The sequence below is a fragment of the Salvelinus fontinalis genome, chromosome 36 (genome assembly GCF_029448725.1).
Source record: "Salvelinus fontinalis isolate EN_2023a chromosome 36, ASM2944872v1, whole genome shotgun sequence".
Taxonomy (NCBI): domain Eukaryota; kingdom Metazoa; phylum Chordata; class Actinopteri; order Salmoniformes; family Salmonidae; genus Salvelinus; species Salvelinus fontinalis.
In genome coordinates this window covers 13,095,778-13,108,469 of record NC_074700.1, presented here as the reverse complement: position 1 = coordinate 13,108,469, position 12,692 = coordinate 13,095,778, and the positions used below count along the sequence as shown (strand labels likewise).

General features: G+C 47.7%; 1 protein-coding gene across 6 annotated transcripts; it reads right to left on the bottom strand.

The window, feature by feature from the left end:
• Positions 1–1,008: 1,008 nt before the first annotated feature.
• LOC129835217 (embryonal Fyn-associated substrate-like) lies at positions 1,009–12,690 on the bottom strand. Of its 6 annotated transcripts, none has more exons than XM_055900728.1 (9): positions 11,771–12,690; positions 11,137–11,279; positions 10,644–11,006; positions 7,570–9,015; positions 7,270–7,389; positions 5,517–6,500; positions 3,896–3,970; positions 2,951–3,208; positions 1,009–2,628 (listed from the first exon to the last, which is right to left on the bottom strand). In XM_055900728.1, exons 3-9 carry the CDS (start codon positions 10,653–10,655, stop codon positions 2,446–2,448), a joined length of 3,078 nt encoding a protein of 1,025 aa, XP_055756703.1. In that variant the 5' UTR covers positions 10,656–11,006; positions 11,137–11,279; positions 11,771–12,690; the 3' UTR covers positions 1,009–2,445. The 6 variants fall into 6 exon arrangements, with proteins under 6 accessions (XP_055756703.1, XP_055756702.1, XP_055756700.1 ...); XM_055900727.1 differs by having other exon boundaries at positions 10,644–11,279; positions 11,771–11,896; positions 12,135–12,690; XM_055900725.1 differs by having other exon boundaries at positions 10,644–11,279.
• Between the last annotated feature and the right edge of the window lie 2 nt (positions 12,691–12,692).

Genomic DNA, 12,692 nt, shown 5'->3' with positions numbered 1-12,692 from the left:
CCTTATCCATGTGTCTGACGCTTTTTACAGACAGTGCACAGTATCATGTCCGAAAAAACAAAACATGGAATAATTAAGTCAGATGCTTCACTAACAAGGTGAAAAGTGAAACACCTTTTTAAAATACATATAGACACTGTCATCAGAAATAATTCACACCAAGACAGAATGTAATTGTAAAAATGTATTTGTGCATTTTAGAAGGGAACAGAGTCAAATGACTCATCATTGTAGTGTTCAATTTACATGAACTAGACTGGATAGATGCCTTATATAGCCATTGAGTCAATCCCAACAAATTCACTTTAGTGTAAAAACAAATTACAACACGAAAAGCTTTCAAAAATACATTCTGGTACAAAAAAAGGCAAAAAACAAATTTAGCTTAATCAAACTAACTGCTCTTCTCCAACTATTTTCAAACATTGTAGTAAAATTGAATTCGTGTTGTGAAGTGAAAACATCCCTGGTTAAATATGTGCATATATAACAAATATAGCAACTTAAAGCCATGCAGATCACAAAGCCACTAGGAAAAAATTATAAATAAATACAATTGTTATTAATTATGATGATGCTTTTCTATTATTAGGCCCTCCGGCTATGGATGTGACTTGACTTTACTGTGCAGGCCAGCATTCTGTAGAAACCCTGCTACTTTCCACTAGGGGGAGCTCAAAGGCAAATCACTAGTGTTTGAGGAAGCTACTTCCTACTTGTTTTTGGCACTGACGCATATTAGTTAATTTGACCTTCCTATCACCAACATACTGCATAGAGTCAGACAGCAATACTAGGGAGGGTGGCAGCATTGACTTTGCAGGGTGCCATTAGTCTTTCAACAATAGGAAAGCCTAGAAGCCTGCGCCCCAATCATACCTTAGCCCCCGATGCAATTATTAGGATCTGAGAGGATTGGGTAAGAGTAGCCCATGAAGCAATATGGCGATACTTCCACCTAGCCTATCAGAGGCTACAGGGAACTAGATAGGTAACTAGATAGGCGAAACAGGAGGCAATGTTTGGGCACAGAAGATTAGTTTAAGCATTGACTTAAGGAGGGCAATGGTGACAAATATTAACTTCATGGAGATACACACACATTACAGAAATAGCCCATTTGGCAAGTCTGCAACCCACACGTCTGCTATGGATTCCTCACAAGGTCGCACTGACAATAGAGTTGAATAGAAAACAGACAGGCAACAGTATACCAGTATGTCTGTCTAGGAGCCACCCGCATAGACAAAAGACAACCCTTTCTTTCTCGTCATTTGGACAACATGCCGGGGACTGTGTAGGCAAGTGAGGGTGTGTGACGGAAGGTGTAATGTGTGTGAGAAAGCGAGAGGAAAGGGAGAAATGAAAAGCGAGACAGGTGTAGACAGGTAAAAGTTGGCATACAGGTTCTTCCCTCTCGATGGCCCAACCGTGGGAAAGGACATGCCTGACTGAGCCCGCTCTTGCACCACTCCAACAACAGGATACTTGAAACCAATCTCAGTCCCACATAGAACTCATAACCTTCTTTCCAATCCCCCTCTTCCAGACTACAAGCTAGGAAACTGAAGGGGTAAAAGAGTAGCCATCTTGTCATCTTGCAAGCTCCTATGGTCAACATCCTCTGGATAATACAAGTTTTTCACAATCTCCAATGCAACACCAGGCAGAAACACACAGTAATGCTGCCACAGCATTTATATACAGACCCACCACCTGCACCAAGCTCTCCCTGTTCTCCTCCATTGCAACAAACAGGATGTGGGCACACTTGCTATTTTTTTTTGGGGGGGGGGTGGAGAGTTACTTCGAATAAATAAGGATGCAAAGATAAGAAAACAAATGGTTGTCAAAGGAAGAGGAACGTGTGGCAACCGACCAGAACTAGGCTGTCTCCCATAATATGGTGGCCCAAAAGGGACACAATAATGTCACAAACCTGGTTCAAACATGAGCAAAACCAAACATCCATCAATCAAATAAGTTATCAAGACACACGAGACAGCTGTGCTTGGCAGTTGGCACCAAGAGCACAGAAGTCAGTAAGTATAAAAACAAAGCCCAACCAACACACACAAAATCTAACTCAATGACAAATTTGAGGCACAGATCTCAGTTCTTCTTCCGCACTGATAATCAATGATTCCAAGTCAATTACTTCCAACGTCAAACCGCTCAATTAAGAAGACCACACATTGAAACAACTATTAAGGCAGCGTTTCCCAAACTCAGTCCTCGGGACCCTGAGGGGTGCACGTTTTGGTTTTTACCCTAGCACTTCACAGCTGATTAAAATGATCAAAGCTTGATGATTAATTTATTATTTGAATCAGCTGTGTAGTGCTAGGGTAAAAACCAAAAACGTGCACCCCTTGGGGTCCCGAGGACTGAGCTTGGGAAACTCTGAACTAAGGCATTTCAAGAAGAGAAGTTGAAGAAATATTGTCAAGATATCTCTGCGAGGCGCTTTAGCAGGCTGGAGAATCCAGCGGCATGCTGGGACAGCTCTGCAACGCGGTCCACCATTTCCTGGGTGGCAGAGACCGATGGATAGTTTTGTGCTGCCCCCTTTGTAGCCACGACGACGGCCTTCAGGGCCTGACACAGACGCCCCCCTGAGGTTGTGACCTACGGAGAGAGAAAGACAAAATAAATATCTTACCTAAATGTCCCTAATCCCTTTCACCTTGACCTAAATCTCTAATTAATTCTGCTGCAAGCTGTTCTTTATGTTTGACTACCGTATCGAACTCTACATTTGGAATGAAATGCAGGGTCGTGTTCATTAGGCATTGAATGGAAGAAAACTGACTGCAACAGGTAGGGACTACCTAAACTCGTCCTATGAGTAACATTCATTTCTTTTTTCTGTTGTAAAATGTTTTGCTACAGTGTGCCCTCATGAACACGAGTCACGACCATGTCATTTTGGCATGAAATGTGTGCTGACCTTTGCCCGGAGGTCAGGAGAGGTCAGGAGGCGGGAGAGCGTGTCCCCGATGAACACCAGCTTGTGCGCCGTCACGATCAAACTCTTCCCCCGGGAAACGAAGACGCGGGGAGGCTGGTTCCCCTGCACACTGTTGAAGAGCACGTCGATGGAGTCCGCCAGACAGGAGAGGTGGGACAGGCTCTGAGACGAGTAGAAGGACAGCAGCTCAGAGTCCTCCAGAGAGAGAGAGATGGGCAGAGGAGGGGAGGGGCTCAACTGGAGCGAGAGAGAGACAGAGAAGGAAGAGAGAAGATAGACAGGGAGAGAGTTAGAGAAATGGGGAGAGAGTTAGAGACATAGGTGGAGGGGGAGAGTTAGAGACATAGGGGGAGGGAGAGAGGGAAAGACAGTGAGATAGGGCCATCATTGTAATGGCAGGGATGAACATTGTCACTTATGGAACTGCTATGTATTCTGCAATGGTCCACCACTGTCTATTATGTCAAGTTCTTAGAACCACAGATGACCTCTTGTTGTGTGGCTATGACACGAGTTGACGCAACCTACAAAAATATAAGCTGAGAAAAAATGAGAGAAAGATAAGCTAGAGAGACATTGAGATTAAGGTAGAGATACTGTAAAGGTAAACAAGTTGAGTTGACCCAGGCAGGTTGAAACTGGATAAAGGAGTACAGAGAGCAGATTTACTGTCAATGTAAACTAAAGTCAGGTAGATCAATGTTGACTCACTGGACTGAAGGACAGAGAAAGCTCATCAGTAAATACACAGAGAGAATTAATGATTTATCCGAGGCCATAGTTTGTGTATGTGGTGTGAAGATGTGAGAGGATGAGTGTGTGTGTGTATGTGCGGGGTGATTGGTGTGAAAACAAAGTGTGTGAGAATGAGACAAGCATATGTGTGACAATTGGGAGCGTAAGATGTGAGTGTGTGTTACTTACCCTAGGCTCTGTGGTGTGGACAGTCTGGTTTGACCCATTCTCTGTCTGGACATCTGAGGGAGGCTCTGGCTTTCCCTGTGGAGGAAAGGTGAACATACACTACATGACCAAAAGTATGTGGACACCTGCTCGTCGAACATCTCATTCCAAAATCATTGAGATTAATATGGAGTTGGTCCCCCCTTTGCTGCTATATATATATGGAGTTGGTCCCCCCTTTGCAGCCTCCATTCTTCTGGGAAGGCTTTCCACTAGATGTTGGAACATTGCTGTGGGGATTTGCTTCCATTCAGCCGCAAGAGCATTAGTGAGGTCAGACACTGATGTTGGGTGATTAGGCCTGGCTCGCAGTCGGTGTTCCAATTCATCCCAACAGTGTTCGATGGGGTTGAGGTCAGGGCTCTGTGCAGGCCAGTCAAGTTATTACACACCGATCTCGACAAACCATTTCTGTATGGACCTCGCTTTGTGCACAGGGGCATTGTCATGCTGAAACAATAAAGGGCCTTCCCCAAACTGTTGCCACAAAGTTGGAAGCACAGAATCGTCTAGAATGTCATTGTATGCTGTAGCATTAAGATTTCCCTTCACTGGTACTAAGGGGCCTAGTATGAACAATATAAAACAGCCCCATACCATTATTCCTCCTCCATCAAACTTTACAGTTGGCACTATGGATTTGGGCAGGTAGCGTTCACCTGGCATCCGCCAAACCCAGATTTGTCCATCAAACTGCCAGATGGTGAAGCGTGATTCATCACTCCAGAGAACGCGTTTACACCGCTCCAGCCGACGCTTGGCATTGCGCATAGTGATCATACGCTTGTGTGCGGCTGCTCGGCCATGGAAACCCATTTCATGAAGCTCCCGACTAACAGTTCTCGTGTTGACGTTGCTTCCAGAGGCAGTTTGGAACTCGGTAGTGAGTGTTGCTATGCGCGTCAGCACTCGGTGGTCCCGTTTTGTGAGCTTGTGTGGCCTACCACTTCGCGGCTGAGCCGTTGTTGCTCCTAGACGTTTCCACTTCACAATAACAGCACTTACAGTTGACCGGGGCAGCTCTAGCAGGGCAGAAATTTGACAAACTGACTTGTTGGAAAGGTGGCATCCTATGACTGTGCCACATTGAAACTCACTGAGCTCTTCAGCAAGGCCATTCTACTGCCAATGTTGTATTATGGAGATTGCATGGCTGTGTGCTCAATTTTGTACACCTGTCAGCAACGGGTGTGGCTGAAATGGCGGATTCCACTAATTTGAAGGGGTGTCCACATACTTTTGTAAATATAATATAGATACATCACTTTAGACACAGCCATGGGTCCACAGAGCAGATACTGTCCAATAATACAACTGGAAGAAGAGAGGCAAACATACAAGAGCGATTATTAGAAGTCACTCTGGATAAATGAGTCTGCATAAAGGGGAAGTATTTTTACAATTTGTAGAGGTTGTTTAAAGAAAAGCGGTTTCTTCTGAACCATCTAACCTCAAATTGTACAATCCTGAAACCCCCCTAAAACACAATGTAAAAAATGACTCAAACGCAATGTAAAATGCAGACAAGTGCCAGCAAGGGAGAGGTGAGCGAGAAACAAAAGCCAGCAGATTGAAAACTGACCTGCAGCTTCACGTATCCTACACTGTCTCCAACAGGAAGTGGTGCCGGGGCAGGAGTCAGACCTATCCCAGCGTACTCGTTCCCCATCTCTTCCTCTCCATCGCTCTGCCCTACCGTGATGGACATGGTCATGGAGGGTTGTGCAAGGGGCAGGGGGAACGCTGGCTGCGGGGTCGGGGGTAAGGGCCTTTCCTGGATCCAGCTACTCTTGCGTGGTCCCATACCACTCCCTACGGGTTTGTTCTCCGCTACGGGAAGGGCTGGTAGGGGTCTCCGGGACAGGGAGTCCTGAGAAGGGAGGCGGGGCCGCCCCTGGGTCTGTAACAGGATGGTGGAGTCCTCCAGCGCCCGTTGGACCATAGAGAGCAGGGTGTCTGACGGAGGGGCGTGGCCACCGGCAGACAAAGCAGGAAGTAGATCTGAGAGGCGGGCCCAAGCCAGTTGGAGCGAGGGAGGGACCTCGCTGGGTTGACTCAACTTCCAGACGGACAGGATCTCAGCCAATGAGGTAGCCAGGTCCCTTGAGGAGGCGGGTGCACCCGAGGCAGTGCTCAGCACCGATTGGACAAGGCTGGAAAGTGAGGTTCTCCATTGGATGTCACCAGACCCATTACTGGATACAGATGACCTATGTGTGGAAGACGACGTTGACATCGCCGAAGAGGGCAAGACGTCAAGGGTGAGAGCAGGCATGTTGTAGATGCCACAGTCCGGCTCGGAGGTGGAGCCCAAGTCGCTGCCCTCACCCAGCCCCAGCGGCGCTCTCTTCCCTGGGCCGGGGACAGAGTAGACCTGGCCGTGCTCCGTCTCCTCCAGTGGGATGATGGTGGACATGTCCCCCGGGGCCAGGGGTAGGCCAGGAAGGGAGGGAACGCTGTAAACGTCCTCCTCTGATTCAGCAGTTGTAACAGACGCTTGGACGTTGTAGGTCTGCTGCTGGGGGTCTGATGACGTGCTGAGTATTATAGTGGGAACATTGTACACCTGAAAGAGAGAAATGGAGATGAAGACAGAAAGGGGTGGAAGGAGAGCTACTTTCCTCTTGGGGATATTGCTCTCTGTTTTGCCCCCTGGCTCAGACACCAATTGCTCAGTTTAATGTCTAAAGCACCAGTGTAAAGGGCACCTAGATCAGTCCCCAGGACAATGTGGGTCTATGGCGCATAGCAAGTCTTTCTTTACCGTTATTGTTTTTCAAGTCATTCCATTCAGTCATTCTAAGCTCCTAGTCAGTAGTACTGTTTGTTATGCATGTATGTTGTAGAAGAACAGAGGAGAAAAGAGGAGGAGATTGGATAGCCTGGCCATTACATTCTCACTGCGGTATAGACAGCTGGGTGTGACTGGGAGAAAATAGCAACAGTAGTATTCAGATCAGACAGACTGGAATGCAGCTGACAGAGAAACAGGTGTGGCAGAGAGAAAGAGAGAGACAGACGTAGGGAGGGGCTGTGGGAGGAAGGAACAGGTGAAGGAAAGTTGAGCTGAGAGAGAAAGAGGGGGACAGAGAAAGAGAGGGTGAGGGGGAGGGGGGAGCAAAGGGAGGGAAGAACAGGTGAGGGAAGGTTGAGAGCTGAGGGGGGAAAGGGAGAATCAGACAGAAAGAGGGAGAGAGAGGGAGAGAGAAAGATGAAGTGAGAGCGAGGAGTGAGAACAAGACAAAGAGAGAAAGAAGAGCCGGGGAGAGAGAGAGAAATGGAGTTGGAGAAGAGGGAGATGGTGTCTGCACTGTGGAGGAAGAATCCTGACTGACCTCTGACTCTAGGTCAGTGTGTGGCGGGAGGGAGCGGGGGGTGTTGTAGATGTTCTCGTCGTCACACAGCGCTGCTGGGGCTGGCCGCTGCCACCTACTGCTGGGAGGAGTATCATATACCTAGTAGACCAGGCACAACACAACACAGCATGTCATAAGACTGTTGTGCGCTTGTTAGAAGCACAAGGTCAACGTCAGATATATAGTTCACATTGGTTAACTAGGGATGGAGTTTTTCCTGAATACATGACTTGACGGGGGATAACTCTGGGGCCTAGTCATGACGAGATTGTCTGTCACCTGTTCGTCGAGGTTCTCGTCATCAGGATCTGCATACTCTCTGCCCTCTCCTTTCTTATTCTGCCCGTTCGTCTTCTTTTCATCCGACGTCATCCTCCCATCTTTGCTCTCCTGCTGCAAGGGTACAGGAGTCAACTGGGGGGTGGAGAGGGCCGGCTTAGAGGTGGACACAGGGGTTCCAGACTGGGGCAAGTCTTTTCTGGTGACCCCCCTCACTGGAGGGGCTGGAGGAGGGGGCTTACGGGCAAAGTTTGGTGACCTGGGCACTCTGCCTTGTCCCTGTCCTGGTCTGGCCAGCAAGGGGGACCCCCTGACGGGGGTAGCCGGAGCTAGCTTCCCCCTGGCGATGGGAGTGGTGGAGGGCACACCACTCTGACCTCTGGGGGTTCCTGGGGTTTTGGGGGTCACGCCTTTCAGCTGAGGTTTGGGGGATCCCAGTGCAGGGACGGGTGGAGTCCTGAGAATCCCTGCTCCCACATGGGTGGGAGTCTGGTACATCATCCCAGGGGTGTCCTGTGCCAGTTTGGAACTAGGGGTGAGGGGCTTGAGGGGGGCCCCCCTGTCCCCGTTGACCTGTGAAGGGGTGAGGCTCTGAGTCTCCAGGATCCTGGTAGCGATGGGGGTAACCTGGGTCGCCACGGCCACCCCTGCTGCCAATCCTGTGGGGGTCTGGTAGAACTCCTCGCTGGGCAGTACGGTACCTCTGGGGACCAGGTAACAGCCGTCAGAGTGGCCTGCAGCCACTACAGTCTCCCTGGGGACAAGGTAGGTGTTGTCATCCTCTGGCCCCTCTGGAACTAGACCCACAGCCCGGGGCATCCCACTGGGGGCCAGGTAGACATTCTCTGGGCCAGGGGATCCAGTCAGACCCCCTGCTGATCTGTGTTGCTGGGGCCCAAGAAGTGTGGGGATGGAGGGGGTCTGGTAAAGAGTCCCAGCTGAGTCTGCATCTCTGCCTCGGAGGGAGGGCGAGCGCGGGCGCCCCGTCACCCCCACGTCCCAATCGGGTAGGGGGCGTGTGCCAGAGCTGGAGCGGGAGCGCGGGCGACCCCCTACCTCGGCCTGTCGGAGGACCTCTGGTCTAGAGGCGACAGGCACCGCCCCTGGGCTCTGGTACAGGGCCTCCCCCAGGCTAGGTGGGGTGCGGTAGACGCCGCCTATGTCCTCCGTGGAGACTGCTGTGCAGGCCAGGGGGCCAGGCGAGAGGTACACGGAGTCTTCGCTGGGGGCGCGGCTGGGGGGTCGGGGGTCAGACCCCGGGGCGGTGTGGAGGAGGCGGAGGCGGTTGGCGGGGGCGATGCCCTGGCGCCCGTGGAGGGAGCAGAGCCACCAGCCAGGACCGCCTCCCTGCTCCTGTTCTAGAACCATCAGGATGTCCCCCTTCCGGAAGGCCAGCTCCTCAGGGCTCTCTGCTGCATTGTCAAACAGGGCCTTCGCCAGCACTGTCTGAGGGAGGAAGAGGGACAGGGAAAACATATGTAACACAGAAATAACTTATGACACAGTAATTACTCCAAAATAAGAGATCCACAAAACACCCATCACTATCCCAGCATTAATCCAGAGTTTTTCCTAGTGAAGTCACGTGGTCAGGAAAAACATTGGACACTAGTCATAGGGGGCAGTGATGACAGAACTGCACACACAGAGACAGCCTAACGTCACACATCTACATACTGACAAGACTGCACACACAGAGACAGCCTAACGTCACACATTTACCTACTGACAGGACTGCACACACAGAGACAGCCTAACGTCCCACATCTACATACTGACAGGACTGCACACACAGAGACAGCCTAACGTCACACATTTACCTACTGACAGGACTGCACACACAGAGACAGCCTAACGTCCCACATCTACATACTGACAGGACTGCACACACAGAGACAGCCTAACATCACACATTTACCTACTGACAGGACTGCACACACAGAGACAGCCTAACATCACACATTTACCTACTGACAGGACTGCACACACAGAGACAGCCTAACGTCACACATCTACATACTGACAGGACTGCACACACAGAGACAGCCTAACGTCACACATTTACCTACTGACAGGACTGCACACACAGAGACAGCCTAACGTCACACATCTACATACTGACAGGACTGCACACAGACAAATGCATTGACTCGATGCCAAGAAAGAGATTGAGAATAGCTGATTGTATAACGGTGTAAGTGAATAGAAGAGCTAAAGATCAAGAGGGAGGAGCTAAACAAAAACAGTGTGGTGGCGAGAAAGAGAGAGAACACATTCAGAGTCCCATCATGACTAAACACATAATGATATAAGTGCTGAATCACTATATACTTAGTTACTACACACAGTACTTTTAGGGTGAGTAGAAACGAGTCAGAGGGAGGAATGATTGAAAAGACAAGAGGAGTAAATGGTAATGAGAAAAGAGAGGGATGAGGGAGGGAGCAAGAGAGGGAGGGGGGGGGGCAACATCTGTCCCTAGTTTGGGGTTTAATTGCCGTCCCATGGGCCTCCTCTCATCTTCTCCTTTTCAAAACCCTAACCCCCTGGGGATTGGCTTTAGAGACAAGCTGAGCCCTGAGCTGCGTTCAGTATGAAGGAAATGTAAAAAAAATAAAAAAAAATAAAAAAAATCAAAGTGTCCAATCTTGTCCTATTAGAACACAGCGTGCTGTTTTCAGTTGCAAAACGTTTTGCACTACTAGCTCTACTCTGAAACGTGCCTGCTGGAAACAGTGGATGGAATCCAGGGCAATGTTCAACTACTTAAAACCCGCATCCTTCATTCCCTCCCTTCCCTGAATGATGTAATCACTGATTTGAGAGTATTGGATGGGGACAACAAAAAGGTTCACTTCAGCCAATGGCCTTTCACTGATCCAGTTATGTCATATCAGTGATTCTCCCAAAGAAGGATGATGCATTTTTTAAGTATTCAAACATGGCCCTGGTTTGAAAAATAACTTTAGTGCCATGTCACCAGTTGGGCTCCTGTCATCAGTGCCTGCTTACCCACCATATCTCATACAAAATGTGCGTGCACACACACACACACACACACGATTGGTACTCACAGAGAGGGACATATTTACTCTTCCTCAGACAATGCACCCGTCAGGACGTTAGGTCAGGCTCACAAACACACAGAGTCCTCCATCTAGAACCAAGAGGTGAACTGCAGACTGCTGCGGAGTCCAAACACACGATCCGAGTTGTGTTCAAGGGCAACACCACCAGCCTCCTTCAAGGCTGCGAGATGTCCTGCCTTCTTCACTCACCAACGCCCATAGGGTTCTTCTGTGTTGAGGGCATGATTGAACTGCTTCTTCTTGGCTCAGTGTTGTCGACCGTTCTTGAGATTAAGATTAGAAAAGCCAGTTCGACCGGATTGTGATGCAATCATCATATCACGCTCCTGATTCCACTGAAGGAGAATCCTAGTCAGGGACATGATGATGAAATCGTTAGCGTTGTTCTCACTTTGTAAACAACATAGTCTAGATTCTTAGAGGATGTCAACGTCTACCACTTGTATTTAGAGCCAATTCATAACTTCTATCTTCTTACCATATCCCATGTTGTGGTCACACACCCATGATTTACAAGACTCACAACTGCTTTCGACAAACAGTAGCAATTACAAACTCCAAGGGTATATCACGGAGTAAGATCCTTCAGATAAAAAGGCTCAACTGACAGGAATAATTTACCTATAGAAATCAGAGCATTAAAATCACAGTGAATTTCAGAAAGCCCCTTTGTCAAATATTAAGATGTTATTGTTAATATATTTGTAAATATGTATGTACTGTATGTATTAAATACACTTAGTTTTATTATTAGTTGTAGCATTAGTTTTTATTAGTTGTAGGACCTTTAGTAGCTGTACAACAACTTGCTATGCTGTTAATGTACTTAAAAATATATATTATTATTTCATTGGTATTATTATTAGACAATAGTTGGCATATTATTCTTGTTACTAAGTATTGTTTGTTTAGTTTTTTCCCCTTTGGACAAGCATCTCAAGAGATTTCATCCTGCAAATGCTACCCCAATGACAGATGTACAGTTAAAATGCAAGCATTCAAAATATGTACCAAGCGTTATTCGAAAAATGTATATCAAATAATGGTGGCAATTATTATTCTGTAAAAACTTAATTGACAACATAAAACTCAGAGGTTGGATATCAAGTTACCAGGCAGTGGGATCAGTCAGCCAGGACGAAATTTTAGACCATGGCATTGATTGACTCAGATGACGTAAATATTTGCTAACAAACGTTAGCTAGCCCCTTAAAGTTAGCAAGCAGCTCACCCGATCGCTGAAAAAATAAAAATGAAATAATATTCAATATTTTGTTAGCTCCCAATTTGGCCCACATTATCCAAGTATCTAAATCGATGGAGCGGAGGCTAGCTTGTTACTGTAACGTACACTGCTAGCTAGTTTATAGCCAATGGGCAAAACAAAAGGGCACATGAAATCAGTTCGCTAACAAGCAAACTTCAGTCTGCATTCAAATGACACTCACTTGTTGTTTTGTTCGCTAGCGTACTTACCCTTGATGAAATAGAAACATTTCATGCAATACTCGAGAAAAGAAAGATAGCTATCGAGCGTTCCTTTATTTCAGTTGAGGGAATTCGTGGCAAACGAGGTTTTTCTCGTATGTCTCCCTCCGGAGAAGGACTACGTAATTGGATACGACCCTCTTGCGGTAAAGCGCACATTTTTGAGGATGGAGAAACCGAATATTACAGCTCCGCCTTCAGCACTTCACTCGGGAGACTCTGGGTAAGGTGCTTTCACATACACAGATAGTTCAATCTGGGCTATTTTTATCTGGCAAGGAGAGATGCTGTAACCAACTAATTACGTTTAATGTAAGTAGATGGTAAACGCAATAAATTGTTATATGCTATTTGCTTTGCTGCGGGTTTTTTGGATTCTGTTTGAATGGAGTATAGGCTGCCGTATAGACGACAGTACAGGCGCAATATCAATAGACGCAGTTGTAAATAAAGCAGTACACCCAGGATAGGACTTTTACTTTGGAAAAGTACCGGAAATGTCGTCTGTAAACTCGTGTTTTTGTTCCTGTCTTCTGTCACTAGACG

What these genes read in the sequence shown, in the direction of transcription:
- LOC129835217 (XM_055900725.1), bottom strand. An exon ending in TAGGATACGTGAAGCTGCAG is followed by an intron (nt 3,971 to 5,516) that starts GTCAGTTTTCAA and finishes TTTCCTCCACAG; the next exon opens with GGAAAGCCAGAGCCTCCCTC. An exon ending in TCCACACCACAGAGCCTAGG is followed by an intron (nt 3,209 to 3,895) that starts GTAAGTAACACA and finishes CTCTCGCTCCAG; the next exon opens with TTGAGCCCCTCCCCTCCTCT.